Here is a 20,695-nt window from a genome sequence, read left to right as displayed (position 1 = left end):
TGGACTCCATTAAAGTTTTCATAAGTTATATTTAGCCACAAATGTTTAAGTGTCATTATATTATTTTATTACTATTTATTCATTCGGTAGAATATCGTCATGCCCTTTAGTGTGTTTGTTTTTTTTTGCCATACACTGTTATATTAACTATTTTTCTAGTAAACAACTCTGTCGTGAATTACAAGCAAACTGAATGAATAATTGATAAAATCTTGGTTAAATTTGGTCTTGCATAACATCAACACACTTTCTCTTTGATCTTAAAACAGAAAACAGCGCTCAGAGAACTTGCTCCATTCAAAAGCAAGCCAGACATCTAACAATCGTAATATTTTGAGAAAATTTCGTTTTCTTTTCGGAAGTTATTTATGTGCTTCATTTTCGTTTTCTTGTTAAGAGTTTTTTTTGTGCATTCTTTTCTTGCAAGTCTGTCTTTTCTTTGAATATTTAAAAAGAAATCAAATGAGAAGTAATCCTATCAAATAGATTTAAAGCGCCTTTTGAAGTTAAAAAAAAATGTTGATGGAAACCAAATGCTGAATATTGCTGTAATAATAAAAGTACATAGCAGATGTCTTAAAATAACTCTAACCCTAATCCTAACCCTAACCCTAAACAGCTGCTCATTGGTTTTATTCAGATGTTTACAATTGCGTCTATATATTCTTCCAAAATATCTACAACGTTGTAGGACCTGTATAAAGTCAATTTTTTTGAACTCTGACTTTTTTCGAGACTCCATCCTTTTTCATTCGAGGAACCGACTTTGCTAGTTTGCGAGTATGTTTTGAAATGTTGAACTGCTTTAAAATAAAAGATCTCTTTGCAGTTGGTTTGATAACTTTTTTTATCTTTCAGAACGATTGCTTCATCTTAATTATTTACCCCTAAATTTTTATGATTGATAATGAAGGAGAACTTTATGCTGATTAAGAATCATATAAAAACATAGATTATTATTACTTACTAAAAGAAAACTTTTATACAAAAATAAACCATGATGGCGAATAGTAGCAATTTGTTGAACACTTTTGTTCTTTCAACTTCAGATTAGAGAACTTTAGATTAATTTTGAGACCTAAAACTTATTAATAGTCTCTTTATTGTAATAATCAGCTAAAAGTTCCCTTATTATCAATCGTAAAATTAGGAAACGAGGAAGGGGGGAAAAAGTGTAGTAGCGCCGCGATTAAATGGTCACCAAATTTTTTTTTTCAAGTTTAGGCTCTGTTCAAATATATTAGATGCATGCATCCATCTAATTTGGATGCATGAATGTGGTTTGAATTTTTGGATGCTCATAATTTTACCCATTTGCATGTCTTTTTCAGCTAGTCAGTTTATAGGATAAAGCAAATTAAGTATTCCTTTTCAATCTTTTAAATATAAATGTTTGATACTGATATAATTATATTAAAAGTTTTATTTAAGTAATTCAATAATCTAACTGATACTTGAATAAACTTTGTTATGTGTTAGTGTTCTGAGTTAGTCTTCTAAAAATAATAAATAATTAAATAAAATAGAAACAGCTTACTAACACGATACATAATGATATGTATAGTGTGAGTATGTTTCTATTTTACAAATATATGTATAATATGAAAAAGGATTTGTTTTACTAATATCAAAAGCGATATGATTGTGTAGCTAATAACTCTAAGCTTATAATAATCTTAAAGTACAGTTCTTGTAATAACCTTATATACTAGCTTTTTTACTAACTTGATATTCTTGAAAGAAAGTGATAATATTTTTTTATTGGTTTTCTTTCAATAATATTGAGTTTATAATAGTTATAAAAGAAAGATAACAAACGAAAGCGTTTAAGTGAAGCATGGAAAATATGCACTTAAAAACGCAATAAAATGACCTCTTTCAAATATCAATAAAAATGAGTCTTGCCGTCTCACGATTTAGGACGTCAATGTACTTGTTAGCAACTTAATTTAAGTAAATAAGTAAAATTGTTAACTAGAAATATAAAAGTACATCGACGTTTAAAATACCAAAAGAAAACCTCTTTTAGACCTCTTTTAGACACCTTATGCCGGTTGAGAAATCTTCTTCCCTAATAATTTAAATATGGTAAACTCTTTTCTGAAAAAGAAAAGGATCAAATCTTTATATATCAAAATGTTATTAATTGGGTTTTAATTGTTTGATGACTTCATTTAATCATTTCTCACCTTTTATGTTTGGAGTTTTTCAGAAATCAAATTTCCTCTGAATGTGTTATTAAACTGCTATTCTTTTTGTATCAACTTTTATACAGTATGTAAGTTTTTTCCGCCCATTGTGATTAACTAGAATAATTACCAGATCAAAACTGGCAGCTTTTAATAACTAAAAAAGTTGTAAAAGAATATCCATTTTTCAATATGTCAGTAACTGATAATTGTAAAATACATTTTTTACAGATACCAAAAATTCTTTAAAGAGAATGATAAGAAAGGTCTTTTTAATGTCATATCTTGGAGTTAAAAAAAAGGTATTTGATAATATCTACTGGAGCAAAAACAACCAGAAATTGAATAGTTTTTGTCTGAATAGTAATTTTTCAAGAAAATTATCAATGAAAATAGAGCATCAGCTAAATTTCTTATATATTTTGTAGCGATGAAAATCAGGGAACAATTAATATCATTTTGAATTAGTTAAACAATTGCATACTGCTTGCTTCCAGTTATTTCTAAGAACTACCATCTGCTTGAATTACATTTTTTGACTATATTGTTTCCATGGGCGTGCACCATGCGAGTATTACGTGGGTTAGTTACTTTTAAACCGTAAACTTTATGTGTAACTATGTGATGTGGACAATTAAAATGTAATTTGTATACTTTCTATAGTTAACATATGTAGCACATTATTCATTTATAATAATATATTTATATAACTTAATTTTTGATGTAATTTTTAATCGTAAACAAACGATATAATAAGGGGTAAGCCTACTAAGACGAAACTTATGGTCCGGCACTAGTTCAGGACCTCGCACAAAGACCATATAACACAATAATGCAGTATAAACTGAATGTATTTACAATAAGGAATAAAAAATCAATTGAATATTTGTTTCCCGTAGTTTATTATATTTTACATTCAATAAGTGAAACCTAAAACTGTTTGAAAAAGTCAAACAGTCTGAAAATGAAAAAGTCTTAAATTGCAATTAGCAAAGTTGCTTAGCGTCAAATGAACTCAATTTTTAAATTGGTTTCAGGTGATCTAGTGACTTGCAAAAACATAGTAAAGATAAATTAAGAAAAAAATCTCCAACTCTTTAGTTTTACTTAAAGGCAATAAAATTAGTAAAATTTGTTCCAGTTTCATAATCTTACAATATACCATCACACTTAATAGTCTATTTACATGTCTTAATTTGAAAAAAAATTTCTTAAAACATTATTTGTTATTTAATGTCTAAATCACCGCGTTATAGATTTTAAAATAATTATAAGGGTGGATTCTCTCAATTAAAACAATATTGAAGCGGAAGGAAATGTATTCCAGTGTCATTTTGTATATTTTCTTCGTGCTCTACAGCAACAAGTTGTATTTTTTCTTCGTGCTCTACTGTTACATGCTGTGTTTTTTCATCGTGCTCTACTGCTACATAATGTAATTTCTCATTGTGCTCTTCAGTGACATTTTTCATTTTTTCATCTTGCTCTACTGCAATAAATTGTAGTTTTTCTTCGCATTCTGCTGATACATGTTGTATTTTTTCTTCGTGCTCTTCTTTAACTAGTTGTACTTTTTCTTCGTGCTCTACTGCAACAAGAAGTATTTTTTCTTCGTGCTCTTCTTCAACTAGTTGCACTTTTTCTTCGTGCTCTACTGCAACAAGAAGTATTTTTTCTTCGTGCTCTTCATCAACTAGTTGTACTTTTTCTTCGTGCTCTACTGCAACAAGAAGTATTTTTTCTTTGTGCTCTTCTTCAACTAGTTGTACTTTTTCTTCGTGCTCTACTGCAACAAGAAGTATTTTTTCTTCGTGCTCTTCTTCAACTAGTTGTACTTTTTCTTCGTGCTCTACTGCAACAAGAAGTATTTTTTCTTCGTGCTCTTCTTCAACTAGTTGTACTTTTTCTTCGTGCTCTACTGCAACAAGAAGTATTTTTTCTTCGTGCTCTTCTTCAACTAGTTGTACTTTTTCTTCGTGCTCTACTGCAACAAGAAGTATTTTTTCTTCGTGCTCTTCTTCAACTAGTTGTACTTTTTCTTCGTGCTGTACTGCAACAAGAAGTATTTTATCTTCGCGCTCTACTGCAACAAGTTTTCTTTTATCTTCGTGCTTTACTGCAACAAGTTGTATTTTATCTTCGTGCTCTACTGCAACAAGTTGTATTTTATCTTCGTGCTCTACTGCAACAAGTTGTATTTTATCTTCGTGCTCTACTGCAACAAGTTGTATTTTATCTTCGTGCTCTACTGCAACAAGTTGTATTTTATCTTCGTGCTCTACTGCAACAAGTTGTATTTTATCTTTGTGCTCTACTGCAATTTGTAGTGATTTCTCATAGCATTCTTCAGCAACATTTTGTATTTTTTCATCGTGCTCTACTGCAACACGTTGTATTTTTTCTTCGCGCTCAACTGCTACTTTTTGTGTTTTATCTTCGTGCTTTTCTGCAACATATATTTTTTCATCGTGCTGTACTGCAACAAGTAGTATTTTATCTTCGCGCTCTTCTGCAACATTTATTATTTCTTCCTCATGCTCAACTGCAGCATGCAAATATTTAAAGTTTGAAACTATATTTGGCAGATCTTCCTTTTCATATATAGGTTTTAAATACTCAGTGTGACTGTTTACTTTCTCTTGGACACTTTTAGCCATCCTTTTTTTCTTTACAATTGTGGGTACTTTTTATCTGTAATTATAAATGTTATTCATATTACATAATTATTTATATACAGTGCTGTAATCACCTGAACAGTGCCGGATTAACCCTTAGGCAAATAAGGCACATGCCTTAAGGCCAGCAAAATATCCAGGCCACAAAAAATTTATACATAAATTTATGTTTATGTCTTATCTTTATTGATGAAATTACTATAATTGTTCCAATTATGATACAAATTTTGTTCATATATCTATTTTACGATGTCAAAAATTGTAACTAATTCATTCTTATAAGTGATAATTTTTTTCTTCTAAAGTATCGATTTAAAATATTTCGAATAAAATATTCGAAAAATATTGTGTTTTTTTATATTCTTGAAACTCGATAACATTTGTTTTAAACAGTGGAACTCTTTCGTAAACAATTACAAAGCGTAGTAATAAAATTAATGGTTTTAGCAAATGAATATACATTTAGATACAACTATTGTTATAAAATTGTAATCCTTTAAATTCATTAGTAGGTTTACAGAAGAAAAAAGCATCATATTTACTGCAGAAAGAACTGGGTATTACTTTTTTGTTCAACATGCCATGTTTTAAATGTTTCTATCAAAACATATTTGTCACATATTTTAATTTTTGTTGATATTAATATAATAAAGTTCACTAATATAATATGGATTAGATCCATGTATCTCAACTATACTGAGTGAATTTCATTTTGACTTTCACTATCATACATTATTATCTATATATATATATATGTATGATTTTTTATCATATATATATAAAACAATATGTTTAATCATTATTATATCATATATCCATTTTACATATTCTAATTAACATTATTTTAATTTATAAATTAGTTCTTGCTATAACATAGAAAACGTATATACACTATACATCTTCTGTGACCTAGGGGTGTAAGAAGCAGATCATTAATAAGTCAAACAATCAATCCCAGTGAGTAATTTGCATGAATTTTTGAACACCATGCTCCTGAAATATATAAAAATAAAATCCTTCACTTTTAGGAATCTATAATTTTTAATGAATTATGTTGACGCTGTCATCAGTATTGTTAGATTTCTGTTGTAATTATTATTTTAATTCAACAACATATAAATTCTGATCTTTCCAAGTTGAGTCTTTGTCTATTTATTGATGGATTACCTCTCTTTAACAGCACAGTGAAATGTTTTTGGGTTATATGTGGGTACATTCTAGAAATCTCATCATCTGAATTCATAATTGGTGTTTATTCTGGTAGTTCAAAACCAAAATCATCAAATGATTTTCTTCTGGTATACTGGTAGTTTGATTTTAAATTATTATTTCGAATATTAAAATCTACATTATATGTAGGTTTTGTATGTTCTTATCATGCAGTTAACAAGAAATCAATTTTTAAAATTTTACATCATTTTATGATATGACTTTATGAATCAATTATTTTTAAGTCGAATAATTATGCTATTGAATAAATAAAAATACGCTTTTAAAGATCACTTTTACGTTTTAATTTTAGATTAATGTCGATACGTAAAGGTGATTGGGAGCGAGCGAAGGAGTTAGAGGAGAAAATGCATAATGAAGATAAACTGTTAAAGAAAATACTCAAAATCAATTCATTTTTCACTGCCACGAACAAGGTTGATGCTACTGATAATATTACTCTCAATTCCCCACCATCCTCATCAACATCTCAGGTAGGTATTGATCACAAGGAAGAGGCTGCAAAAATTGCATTTGATCTTGGACATACTGAAAAATTTGAAGACAGAGCTGATGCTGGTTCAGGAACCATTCCCAATGATGTTGGGAGTTTTGGTAACATAACAGATCATGTGCGTAACATATGCATTAGCCTTGGAACAATCCATTTTCGAAACTTGGCAGACAGTTATCCAGTAACAAAGCGGGAATACAGTAGAGTGAATCGCTTTCTAAATTCTAGTGTCTTCAAACGGGTTTTGCCAAATGCTGACATCGTTGATCGTGACTGGATTGTTTATTCTCCAGCCAAGACATGTGTCTTCTGTTTTCCCTGCATTCTGTTTTTATCTGACCGGTCAAAGTTGTCTGGCTCAGAATTTAAGGATTGAAAGAATATGACACAATACTTAAAATTCCATGAAATCAGTGCAAAGCACATACAATCAGTTCTCACTTTATGTCAAAGAAGTGTTGCTGTTGGGAGAGTTGACGAGCAATTGCACAACAATATGTTGGAGCAGCGCAATTACTGGAGAAATGTCCTGTCACGCTGTGTTGCAACTTATACTTTTCTTTGTGAGAGAGGTCTCCCTCTTCGAGGTAGCAATCAAGTTGTTGGCTCCAGAGAAAACGGGAATTAATCGGGCATCTTGGAGCTGATTGGTCAATTCGATCCATTTTTGTCCCAGCACATCTGTGCTCATGGCAATCGCGGACGCGGTCACACATCATATTTATCAAAAACAATCTGTGAAAAATTAATTGCAATAATGGGTGAACAAGTTATGGGTTTCATAAAGGATGAGATTTCAAAGTCGCGGTATTTTTCAGTTTCAGTAGATTCCACTCCTGATATTACCCATTGTGACCAGCTGACCATCATTCTTCGTTATATTAATATGGTGGATTACCAGCCTGTGGAGCGTTTTTTGACATTTATCAATATATCCAGTCACACAGGGCAGAATCTTGCTGACACACTGCTTCAGTAATTGTCAAAATTGCCGTGGTCAGACATATGATAATGCCAGCAATATGTCTGGTAAATATATTGGCATGCAACAAATCCTAAAAAACAAAAACAGTTTAGAGGACTACATTCCTTGTGCTACCCACTCGTTGAACCTAGTTGGCCAGTCAGCTGTGGATTGTTGCGTTGAAGCAGTTTCATTTTTTAACATATTGAATCGCCTGTATACTTTCTTTGTAGCATCAACACATCGTTGGGATGTCATGATGACCCATGTTAAAAACCAACCAGAATGCCTTGTTCCAAAATACCCATCAGATACCTGGTGGTCTGCTCGAGCTGATGCTGCAAAAGCAGTGTTCATGGGGTACCACCAATTACAAAGTGCTCTTCTGGAGATCTCAGGGGATTGTAATCAGAATGGTAGCACAAGGAATGAAGCGGGTTCGTTGGCCAAACACATGGATACTATTGAAGTTGCCCTATTGTGTGAACTTTGGAATGACATTCTGCAGAGGTTCAACATTAGTAGCAAGTTATTGCAAAGTTCCACAATCGAATTAACTACAGCTATTGGTCTGCTGAAGAGTATGCATATACTTTTGGATGAATGCTGAGAGAAGTTTGATGATTATAATCAGTAGGCAGGTGATCGCTGTGGCAACAGCACATACAAATCTGAAAGCCAAAGAAAAACAAAGCGTAAGAGACAAATCAATGATGGAGATGCCGCAGATGTTATGGAAGGGATGTCAAGCCAGCAAAACTTCAAGGTCAATACAATCTATGTCATCATCGATCAGCTGAAAAATGCATTAAAGAAACGCATTAAAGCTTACTCAATTGTGCTGCAGAGATTTGGAGTTCTGACTGAGTATGACTCCATGACCGATGAATAGGGCTATCATAGTCCTGATTTTCATCAGGACTGTCCTGATTTGAAGGGTCTGTCCTGACTGTCCTGATCAGGGGCCAAAATGTCCTGATTTTAAAAAACCATAACAAAAAAGAAAAAAATATCATTTTGACAAAAACTAAAAAATAAAGCAAAGAGAAAAATGTTGACTTGGCAACTCCAACATCTCCATTCAATTTTTACTATTTTCTTGCAATTTTTGGCAGTGCTGGCAGAAATGGCAGTGGAAGCAGACATGATAAGGCAGTACTTTACTTTTGTTTTTGCTGATTTGGTACTTTCCACTTTTACGAAGTTTCTACTTCGTGACAGAGGGTTTTTTAGAGTTTTTTGTCCTGATTTAGACTTTCTGCTTATTTATATTTGTCCTGATTTGACAGGTTAAAAAAGACATGATGTCCTGATTTTTCCTAAATTTCATAGAAGCCCTACCGATGAAGATATTGACATTGCTATTAAAGGAATGGTTACAGTGTACTCGAAAGACATTTGTTCTGATTTTCCAACAGAATTTCAACAATTTATTTGCTGGTAAAAAGAACAGAGAAACTGTTAAGAAGGATCAAGTGCACAGAATCAAGTTGATTCAAGTGCTCAGAAGATGTTTAAAATGCTGCGCAATTCTGGTGTATATCAAGCATTTCCAAATACTAAAATAGCACTCCGGATCTACTTATGTCTGATGTCAACCAATTGTTCAGGAGAACGTTCGTTTTCTCAATTGAAAAGTATTTAAGATACAAAACGATCAACAATGGCTCAACGGCGTCTTTCTGTACTTTCACTTCTGTGTATTGAAAGTGATTTGCTCAATAAGGTCAACTTCAAAGAACTAATTGACAAATTTGCAGTTATAAAAGCGCGAAAATTTTAAATTATGTCGTTTTTGCCTAATAAATATTATTTTTTAAATTTTACTTTTCTTCTTTTTGTGGGAAAGTCCGTATTAACTGTATTTTAAGGCCACTTATTAAAATGTGGCCCTAAGGCCAATTTAATAAGTGGCCTGAAAATACAGTTAACACGAACTTTCCCACAAAAAAAGCCTATACAGTTAATACGGACTTTCCCACAAACAAAGCCTTAATCCGGAACTGCACCTGAGGAAGCCGAAGAAAATTTTAAAAAGATGATTTTTTAAGAAAATTTTTGTAAAAATTATTAAATGATTTCCTTTATTTTAGAATTAATGCCAACATATTTTGATTTTCTCCCGCTTCAAAGTAAAAGTATGAATTATCCGTTATTAGATTTCAAGAATGAGTTTATAGATATGTGCTAGTATTAAATGACACGAAACAGAAACTGCCAAGGAGAATAATATTGAGAAGAGAGAAGATGAAATGGAAGCAGTTGACACTGGTAACATAATTAAAGTACACATGTAACAATGAAACGTTACAAGTTAATAACTTTAAGTCAAACTTAGTTGAGTTTTACTTGGTTTAAATGGAGGAATGCGGGAATTACTATATAAGTTTCTACTTAATGAGATCAGAATATTATAATGATGAGTAATTCGCTCAGTAATTGATTTAAATAATGAATTAGATTAATATTCATTTAAGTAAATAGTTCTATTATGATTAGCTAGGTATAGAGTTGTAGTATACTTTAAAATTTTACTTTTGATATAGATATAGAGCAAGCAACGTCATATCCTTTAATGTAGTGTAAAGAGAGTTATATTAACTTACTACGATTTAAAGTTAAATTAACACCTTTAATAGATGTAAACGAAGTCTACCAAGTTTAAATAAATGCTAAATAATAAATGGCTCTACAAACTCCTAAGGAACCAGGTAATAAAATTGGTTTCTGCGAACAAGCTAATAAATAAATGTTTAAAACAAATTATCACTTACGCTTATTTTTTATAAACTATTTTTAGAGATGAAAACCTTTTAAAGAAGTTATTGTGTTTTACGTTTAAACTATTTATTATATCATATATACTGTTTAAAGCATATGGTGTTTGATAGTCTTCAAATTTTGGACTTTTATTTAAAGAATATCTTTTAGCCCTCCTGAGTCTAGAAACTCGCCTTTCTCTATATATATATATACACATACATACATTAATATGACTGCTAAATTTAAATATGCTTTTCCAGTGTTATAAACATAGGAGAAAACATAGGATTAAAACTTAGGAGACACTTAATAGAATAGTGTATAATCAGAACAACAACAGATTTGTGCAGTAGCTAGAAAACAAAACAAACTTACCTCAAATCATCAAGCAATTAGATAAACTGGTTTAATTTTCAAACTATAGATTATTTTCTAAAATAAATTATATAAATTAAGCACAGTAAAAATCCTACTCTACTAAAGATTTACGGTAACTGACACAAAACAAGAGTTAAAGTACTAGGCGAGATAAATACCAATCACAAACTTAATCCGACGTTCTTGATTTGTTTCCGGGTGGCTTTCGCAAACTGATTGAAATTTAAACTCTTTTAAAGTTTAATTAACTTAATTAAAGTTTAATTGTTTTAGATGTTGCTCGTTTAATCGTTTTAGATGTTGCTCGTTTAATCATTTTAGATGTTGCTCGTTTAATCGTTTTAGATGTTGCTCGTTTAATCGTTTTAGATGTTGCTCGTTTAATCGTTTTAGATGTTGCTCCTTTAATAGTTTTAGATGTTGCTCGTTTAATCGTTTTAGATGTTGCTGATTTCGAGTTCTAAACTTGCCTACTTATTTTTTTGAGCAGTTGCGTTGAATTAAATAAGTTGAATTAAGACCTAATCTTCAATTTTAAACTTTTTTTTTTAAAATTGTTTTATGTTCGTAAAATACATTTTTATTTGATTTGTGTCTATAATATATAGCATTTAGTATAATTATTTGCATCTAATTTAATTCACAAAATAATTTGTTTTTATGTGGCATATTTATTACATATTTCTATATTATATTATTTTTCTTTGAGTTTTCATCATATTTTTTTATCATTTACTATATTTATCATTTGTTATATGTATTCATTATACTTTATTTATTATACTTTATTTATTGTTTATTGTATTTTATTTATACTTTTTCTTTTATTTCTTTCAAATAATTACTTGAAAGTATGTAAGTTGTTCAAATGATTTCGTGTAGACCTTATCTGCAATATTAGATACTCGAAAGTATATATGCAGTTTAAGGCGACATGCTGTAAAATATTGTTAGTTCCGTGTAGACCTAATCTCCAATTTTTAACATTTTTTTAAAATTGTTTTATATTCGTAATATATATATTTATTTGATTTGTATTGACGATATACATCATGTATTCATTATGATTTGCATACATATATCGTATTTTATAAATTTATACTTCTTACCATTTTGCATATTGTGCATTTATTTTTACATAGTATATTTAATATATTTATTCTATATTTATTATTTATTCCTATTGTAATTTATCTATTATTCATCATGTTTTATTTATATATATTACTTTTCATTCATCAAAAATTTCGACTATCTAATCGAATGAATATTAGTAGCCTAATCTCAAATTTGAAGTATTCAAAATTATATGCAGTTTAAGGCGACATCATTGCAAAATATTATCGATATCGCAGCTTTATATTCTTATTGAAGTACAATAGAACAAATATGTAGCATTGGATGAAGTTATTGCATTATTTTGTTCAGAAATAACAGGTTGGTGTTAAGTTAAACACAGTTTTTAAGTATACAAGGAAGTGTCCATTGCAAGCATCATTTCTTGTTAAGCGCGGTAAAAATGTAAAGAAACTATGATGATGTGGATAGATTTATATAGAAACCTTGATAATTATTGAATTGGTATAACTAATATTGTTTACATTGATATAACATAATATTGTTTAAAAAAACTAATTTAAAAAAGATTTTCATTACTTAAAAATCTACGCATTACTTTTAAATTATGAAATGACGTAACTTTGATTCCGCGCCAAATTGAATTTTTTTTGGCGTAAGAAAATGTATATCTTGTTTATTTCGATACACACTCGTTTTCAAGACAAAACAAAATATTTTTTAAATAATTATTCTAAAAGTCTTTATTAAACAGTTTTTATTTTTTTTCATATAGACTTAAATAACATAAATAATTGTTATAAATATTCGTGCAGGCCTAATCTTCACTTTTAAGGATTTGTACGATATACATGCTTAATAATAAAACGCTGGTTTTTAGCGAAATTTTAAATAAAAAACAAAAATATTAAATGGAAACTCTATAAATGATCAAAGAAAACCACGCAGATTGTGAAAAAAGTATCAGCGAAAAAAAAATAGTCAGAAAAAGTATGCTTGAATTAAGGTCTACACGAAATATGTCGCCCTTAGTTATATGTAGACCTAATATAGCAAACTTTCACATTTCGTGTAGACGAAAACTGCTCTTTATATATATATATATATATATATATATATATATATATATATATATATATATATATATATATATATATATATATATATATATACACTGTCCTCCAAAACATTAGCAACCAAATAAAATAAAAACATTTTCTACTTTGATTACTTATTACAGCAATTTTGTTTTTTTAATTACGCTTTAAATGAAAAAAATGGTTAATGTTACATATAAGAAAAAAGATTTTAACATAACAAGACAACTTGAAAAAAAATAAACGTGAATTTTTGTTTGTATTGGTATTTTAACGCAAAAACGTGGTCCTCCAAAACATTAGCAACTTTTTTAAAACTACCCTAAAAAATGTTAATATCAATAGTTAATGGCATATCCTTTACTTTTTAGGATCAAGGAACATCTTCTCGGCATAGACTCTACGAGTTTAATAATTTTTTCTTGTGTAATCTCATTCCACGTGGTTTCAATAGCATTATATAGCTCATCGGCGTTTTTGAAGGGTCCTTTGTGTTTTAGAGAGAGTTCAACTTGGTACCATAAATTTTCAATCGGGTTGAGATCAGGTGATTGAGCTGGCCATTTCATTACTTTAATTTGATTTGTTTCAAACCATTCTTTAACGAGTTTAGAGGTGTGTTTGGGGTCGTTGTCTTGTTGAGATGTCCATAAAAGAGGCATATTATTATCAGTATGAGGAACCACTTTTTCTTTGAGAATATCACGATAAACATATTGATCCATAATGCCATTTATTCGGTAAATAGGTCCAACTCCACTAAAACGAGAAAAACAACCCCAAACCATTGCACTTTTTCCACCACCGTGCATGGTTGTTCCTCTTGTGTATTTAGGGTCTAAGCGTTTACCTTTAGGTCTACGTACCTTTAAATTTCCATCAGGACCTTTCAAATTGTACTTTGATTCATCGCTCCAGAGTACTCTATTCCAATCATTTATAGTCCAGTCTCTATGAAAATTTGCAAACTCAATTCTAGCTTTTCTATTCTTCTGAGAAATGAAAGGTTTTTTTGCTGCTCTAAAGCTCAAAAGTCCTGAAAGTTGTAACCGTCTACAAACTGTATTTTGAGACACGGAAAGTTTCAGTTTTTTAATAGTATCATTAGCGCTGTCAAAAGGATTTTTTTTAACATGACGAATAATTTTTCGATCGGTGAAACGACATGTTTTGAGTGGTCTTCCGCCCTTATGTTCTGTTTCTAAAGGACTACCTTTATTAAATCGTTTAATTATTCGACATACAATTGACTTGTTAATGGAGTATTTCGTTGCGATTTCCTTTTGTTTGACTCCTTTCTTGTAATCTTTTACGATACGTTCTCGAAAAGCTAAATTATACTTGTTTCCTGCCATTATAATCCAAAACAGCATACATACGCGATCTTAAATTAATATTGTAATAATTGCAACACTCCGTATTCATCTCTGGACAAAAATTAACAATTAGTTGATTCTCATTGGTTAAGTACTAATAATTACAACACAACAGTTCCCTTGGGCATTATTTTCACACTTGTGCTGCTGATTTTCCGTGAGTTTTTGTGAGTAATTATAAAAAGTTGCTAATGTTTTGGAGGACCACGTTTTTGCGTTAAAATACCAATAAAAACAAAAAAACAAGTTTATTCATTTTCAAGTGGTCTTATTATGTACAAATCTTTTTTCTTATATGTAATATTAAGCATTTTTTGTATTCAAAGCGTTATTAAAAAAATAAACTTGCTGTAATTAGTATTCAAAGTAGAAAAAAAAGCATTTTTTTATTTGGTTGCTAATGTTTTGGAGGACAGTGTATATACACATACATACATTAATATGAACGCTAAATTTAAATATGCTTTTCCAGTGTTATAAACATAGGAGAAAACATAGGATTAAAACTTAGGAGACACTTAATAGAATAGTGTATAATCAGAACAACAACAGATTTGTGCAGTAGCTAGAAAATAATACAAACTTACCTCAAAATATCAAGCAATTGGATAAACTGGTTTAATTTTCAAAATATGAATTATTTTCTAAAATAAATTTTATAAATTAAGCACTGTAAAAAACCTACTCTACTTAAGATTTACGGTAACTGACACAAAACAAGAGTTAAAATAAGCGTAAGTGATAATTTGTTTTAAACATTTATTTATTAGCTTGTTCGCAGAAACCAATTTTATTACCTGGTTCCTTAGGAGTTTGAAGAGCCATTTATTATTTAGCATTTATTTAAACTTGATAAACTTTGTTAACATCTATTAAAAGTGTAAATTTAACGTAATATAACTCTTTATACTACATTAAAGGATATGACGTTGCTTGCTCTATATTTTTTTTTTTTTTTTTTTTTTTTTTTTTTTTTTTTTTTTTGTTCTTTAATCTTTATAAACTCGTAATATATAATACAATCTTTACAGTTTAAGTATAGTTAAAAAAAAAAAAAAAAAAAAAAAAAAAAAAAATCACAAGATTACGTTATAACAAATATTATATGAAATAAAACTGTAAAGTGTTAGATTACTTCAAAGAACGCGGGAAACTTGCAGAAGACCGATGGTCTTGTCATCAAGAAACCTCTTTGCGTTATTAATATTTTTGGATACTTCAATTTAAAATAAATTTATATTTAAAAAATCATGTCATCAGTTTCGACAGAATGAAAGTAAAAATGCAAAAAACAAAGAATGCAGACAAAACAAAAAAAAAAAAAAAAGAAAAAAAAAAAAGAAAAAAATTTTTTTTTTTTTTTTTTTTTTTTTTAATTTTTTAATTTTATTACAATACACATAAATATAAGTAGGTACACGACTTTCTAAATAGGTAATATAAAGTCGTTTTTTAATATATAGTGTTGATAAATAAAAATTTATTTATTTATTAGTGTTGATAAATAATATAATTTATTACTGTTGTTGTTGTTGTTTGTTTTTGAGTTATTTACAGTTTTTAGAGTTATTAGAATTGATATTGGTTTCGGAACAAAGTTAGTTTTATATATAGTTTTGAATGTTTTAGGCTTAATAAAAGTTCATAAAGTTGTTAGTGTTTAAAATAAGATCTTTTAATAATGTTTTCAGAGTATTTAAGTTATTCGATTTTTCCAGTTGGGTATTTTTGGATACTTATTTGTTATATAGACAAGGACCACGGTACGAAATAGAAAAGCGCGAGAGAGTAGTGTTTTGGAAAGGTACTTTGAAGTTTCCCGTTCCTCTGGTATGGTATCTATTGTTGCTATTTTGAAAGAAATTCTTTGAAAAGTGAGAAGGAACAAGTCCAAGTTTATATTTGAGCATAAATAACAAATTTTGGAATATATTGATTTGATATACATTTAATGCTTTCAAATTTTTTAATAGTGGCTCAGCATGCGAGAGTCTATCCTTATTAAAAACTATTCTTGCAGCATGTTTTTGTTTTCGATATAGTGTGGTTAGTTTGGATCTATGTGTACTCGCCCATGCAACATTAGCGTATATGTAGTAGCTTTGTATGAACGAGAAGTATAAGAACTTTAAATTATCAGGAGACAGTATAGAACTTGCTTTGTAAAGGATACCAATGTTTTTTGATATTTTAGTATTTAAAATATCTATATGTGATTTCCAAGAGATGTTCTCATCAATAAGTATCCCTAGAAATTTAGTTGCTCGGGTTCTCTCTATTTCTTTATTATCTATATTTAACGAAGGTAAATCGGAAGGTATTTTTATAAAGTTAGGATGAAAAAGAATGTATTTGGTTTTTTCTGTGTTTAGCGATAATTTGTTAGATTTTAACCAACTGTTTATTTTTTCAAGTTCAGTATTTGTAGTTTCATAAAGTTCTGTAATAGATGAGGATGCATAAAATAAATTAGTGTCGTCTGCGAACATTATGACATCCAATTTACTCGAGGCTTTAGGAAGATCGTTTATGTATATTAAAAACAAAAGAGGTGCAAGAATGGAACCTTGGGGGACACCGTATTTTATTTTGAGTAATTTTGAAGCTTTTTTTTTATGAGCAATAACGCATTGTTTTTTGTCTAGTAAAAAATTTTTGAACCAGTTTAGTGCAACACCTTTTATCCCATATTTTTCCATTTTCCTAATTAAAATAGCGTGATCTACTGTGTCAAACGCCTTAGATAAATCAACAAAGACTCCAAGGACGTATTTTTTGTTTTCAAAGGAGTTATTTATATTATTAATAAGATCTAGAATTGCGTGTTCGGTTGAATGTTGCTTTTGGAAGCCAAACTGTTTTTCATTTAGGATTTTGTTATTTGTTAGATATTTATACAGTTTATTGTATATTACTCTCTCCAAAAGTTTTGAAAATACAGGTAGAACTGAGATTGGTCTGTAGTTATTTAGTGTAAATGAATCTCCGGTTTTTAATATTGGTATTACCTTAGCTATTTTTAATTTATTCGGTACAGATCCTGTAATAATTGAAGATTTAAATATTTCATATATTGGTTGTTTTATCACTGAAAACACATTTACAACTATATAGCTACAAATGTCGTCTAACCCAGGAGCCTTATACGTCTTAAGTGAGTTTTTTGCAATTTCTAGTTCTTCATGGTTTAGTCCAGAGAAAATATTTAAACAGTGATGTTGGTTTGTGATATAGGTTTCGAAGGAGATATCAGGGCATTGAATATTTGAAGCCATGTTAGGGCCTATGTTTGCAAAAAAGCTATTAAAGTTTTCAGCGATAAAATTTTTGTCGATATATTCAGTTTCATTAACGATAATTTTATCAGGTAAATCATTTGATTTTGTATGGTTTTTACCTATTATTTCTTTCAATATGTTCCAGGTTTTTTTAATATCACCTTTGCTTTTTTGTAGTTGTTTTGAATAATATATTTTTTTAGAATTCTTTCTAATTTTTTCAAACAGATTTTTGTATTCCTTGTATGTAGTTAAGTTAGTTTCATTTCTGTTTTTTAAAAACTTGATATATAATTTTTGTTTTGTTTTTGATGATTTTCTAATCCCGTTAGTTATCCATGGGCAGTTTAAATGTTTTAACTTTATTTCTTTCTCTTCAACAGGGAAATGTTTATTGTAGTGGTCTAGAAAAATATTAATAAACAAATTGTATGCGGAGTTTGTGTGTCCAAGGTTACATTCTTGATATACTCCATCCCAATTTACTATAGATAGCGAGTCTTTAAAATTTTTGATAGAGATTTGATTGATTTTTCTTTTATAAATTTTGGTTTTGGTATTGTTAAAGGTTTTTAGATCTTGAGATAATGAAAAATAAATAGGAAAATGATCTGATATATCGGTTTTGATAATTCCTGCTTTTAAAGAGGTTTCTAGAAATGTATTTGTTAATATATTGTCTATAGCAGAAACGGAGGTTGGGGTTACTCGGGTAGGTTTGTTGATGATTGGGAGGATACACAATTGAAACAGATTATCAAAAAAGAGTTTAGTATCAGCGTTTTCTTTGTAGTTTAAACTGTTAATATTTAAATCCCCTATAAAGAAAATATTTTTTCCCTTATCATTTATTTTGAGAAAGATTTCATTAAAAAAATTTGTAAATTTATTTATATCACCTTCTGGAGGTCTATAGCAAGTGGAAATTATAATACTTTTTGATTTATTACCCGTTATCTCAATAGTAAAGACTTCACTATCAGTATCAGAGATAGAGAGGTCTTGTCTTACTTTAAACACTTGATTATTTCGGATATACGTTGAGATCCCTCCTCCCCTTTTATTTGTTTTTCTTTCAAAAGATATTAGTTTATAATTTGGAATTTGAAAATTTGTGTTCGTTTGAAGTAATTCATCAGAACACCACGTTTCGGTTATGCAAATCATACTAAATGAGTAATTGCAATCTATTAGAAAGTGTTTTAGTTTATCAAAATTTTTATTTATACTTCTTATATTTATGTGTATTGCAGTAAAATTATTTTTTAAAGTTTCGAGTTCAATTTTAAAAGTTTCAGTTTCAAAATATTTCGAATCAAAATTATTTCTGTGAAAAATTTGTGCATCAGAGTCGTAAAAATCGTTTAGTAAAATATTATTAGCAGTTTCGAAGGCATTGAAACGCAGCGTTTCAAAATCTATTGTTTTGTTTATGTTTGCGTCAGTCATAGCGTAAAGTGCGATAAATCAAAAACGTGCTAGCATAATAAAAAATGTACAGAACTATTTCACATATCTCGATTAAGTACTTTTTTAAAATTAAAGTTATTTACGAAAATCTCTGACGAATATTTTATCATATTTGATTATAGCAAATTTACCTTCCTTTCGGAATCTTTTAACATCTTCCCATAGCTTTTTTCTTATTTCCATCGTTTCGTTCGCGTAGTCTTCATTAATGAATATTCCGGTTCCTTTGAGTTTTTTTGATAGCGTTAAGATTTTATTTTTATTTTGGAAGTCTAGTAGTTTAATTATTATAGTTCTTGGAGAGTTATCTTCATTTATTTTTCCAATGCGGTGAGCTCTTTCAATTATTACGTCTTCAGAGATTTCCAGTTTATTTCTAAATAGATCTTTAACTTTCTTTGTACAGTCATTCCAAGATTCCATGGGCAGCTCAGATAAGCCATCAATCCTTAGGTTATTACGGCGTGAACGATTTTCAAGGTCAATATTTTTTTTTTTTAAATTGTTAATTTCGCTAGCCATCAGACTGTTTGTTTCCGATAATTTTTTTAAGAAATTTTCTTCCTGAAAGTTGATGCTTTCCTTTATATCGTTGATGTCTTTTTCAATTATTTTAACCTTCGATTTGCTTTTATTAAACTCGTTTTCAAGTTTGTCAAGCCGATCTGTTAATATTTTTAGATTTGCACTTATGATATCGCTAAATATCTTTTCCTGTTTTTTTAAAAGGTTGATAGTTTCACTAAGAATACCTTTTTTTTGTTCTTCCAGTTTGTTGGTTATTAGTTTTTCAATATTTTTCATTGTAACTTCCATATTGAAAATTTTTTCAAAAACACGTCTTGCTCTTACGATGCCGCAAAAAAAAAAAAAAAAAAAAAAAAAAAAAAAAAAATCTAAATATATATCTAAATCTAATATATATCTAATCTAATATATATCTAATATATATCTAATATATATCTAATATATATCTAATATATATCTAATATATATCTAATATATATCTAATATATATCTAATATATATCTAATATATATCTAATATATATCTAATATATATCTAATATATATCTAATATATATCTAATATATATCTAATATATATCTAATATATATCTAATAAAAAATCTAATATATATCTAAATCAAGAGCAAAGTTTTAAAGTATAATACAACTCTATACCTAGCTAATCATAATAGAACTATTTATTTAAATGAATATTAATCTAATTCATTATTTAAATCAATTACTGAGCGAATTAATCATCATTATAAACTTTTAGCCCTCCTTAGTCTAGAAACTCGCCTTTCTCCTCCATATAAAAGTTGTGGTTATATATATAAATACATATACATTTATACATATACATATACATATATACATATATATATATATATATATATATATATATATATATATATATATATATATATATACACATACATACATTAATATGACTGCTAAATTTAAATATGCTTTTCCAGTGTTATAAACATAGGAGAAAACATAGGATTAAAACTTAGGAGACACTTAATAGAATAGTGTATAATCAGAACAACAACAGATTTGTGCAGTAGCTAGAAAACAAAACAAACTTACCTCAAAATATCAAGCAATTGGATAAATTGGTTTAATTCTCAAAATATGAATTATTTTCTAAAATAAATTATATAAATTAAGCACTGTAAAAAACCTTGTGTTGAA

The 20,695-nt window shown here is 28.8% G+C and overlaps 2 protein-coding genes and 1 long non-coding RNA gene across 3 annotated transcripts; all 3 read right to left on the bottom strand.

The window, feature by feature from the left end:
* Positions 1–4,769: 4,769 nt before the first annotated feature.
* Positions 4,770–15,097, bottom strand: LOC149890481 (uncharacterized). The gene is made up of 4 exons (XR_016451173.1): positions 15,040–15,097; positions 14,830–14,886; positions 10,690–10,746; positions 4,770–4,880 (listed from the first exon to the last, which is right to left on the bottom strand). It is a non-coding gene; the product is annotated as an uncharacterized LOC149890481 (long non-coding RNA).
* Positions 15,098–15,978: 881 nt separating this feature from the next.
* On the bottom strand, positions 15,979–18,969 carry LOC149890480 (uncharacterized). The gene has a single exon (XM_090081027.1). It carries the CDS (start codon positions 18,967–18,969, stop codon positions 15,979–15,981), a length of 2,991 nt encoding a protein of 996 aa, XP_089937153.1.
* On the bottom strand, positions 18,051–19,861 carry LOC149890479 (uncharacterized). Its single transcript, XM_090083362.1, has one exon. The coding sequence runs from the start codon at positions 19,804–19,806 to the stop codon at positions 19,066–19,068; it is 741 nt and encodes a 246-aa protein (XP_089939488.1). The 5' UTR covers positions 19,807–19,861; the 3' UTR covers positions 18,051–19,065.
* Positions 19,862–20,695: the final 834 nt, after the last annotated feature.

The sequence above is a fragment of the Hydra viridissima genome, unplaced genomic scaffold, assembly GCF_058129835.1.
Source record: "Hydra viridissima isolate aposymbiotic clone 2 unplaced genomic scaffold, HvirCarnegie_v1 scaffold_3, whole genome shotgun sequence".
NCBI lineage: Eukaryota > Metazoa > Cnidaria > Hydrozoa > Anthoathecata > Hydridae > Hydra > Hydra viridissima.
This window is presented reverse-complemented; position numbering and strand designations above follow the sequence as displayed.

What these genes read in the sequence shown, in the direction of transcription:
- LOC149890480 (XM_090081027.1), bottom strand. Translation starts at nt 18,969, where the DNA reads ATGACTGACGCAAACATAAACAAAACAATAGATTTTGAAACGCTGCGT.
- LOC149890479 (XM_090083362.1), bottom strand. Translation starts at nt 19,806, where the DNA reads ATGGAAGTTACAATGAAAAATATTGAAAAACTAATAACCAACAAACTG.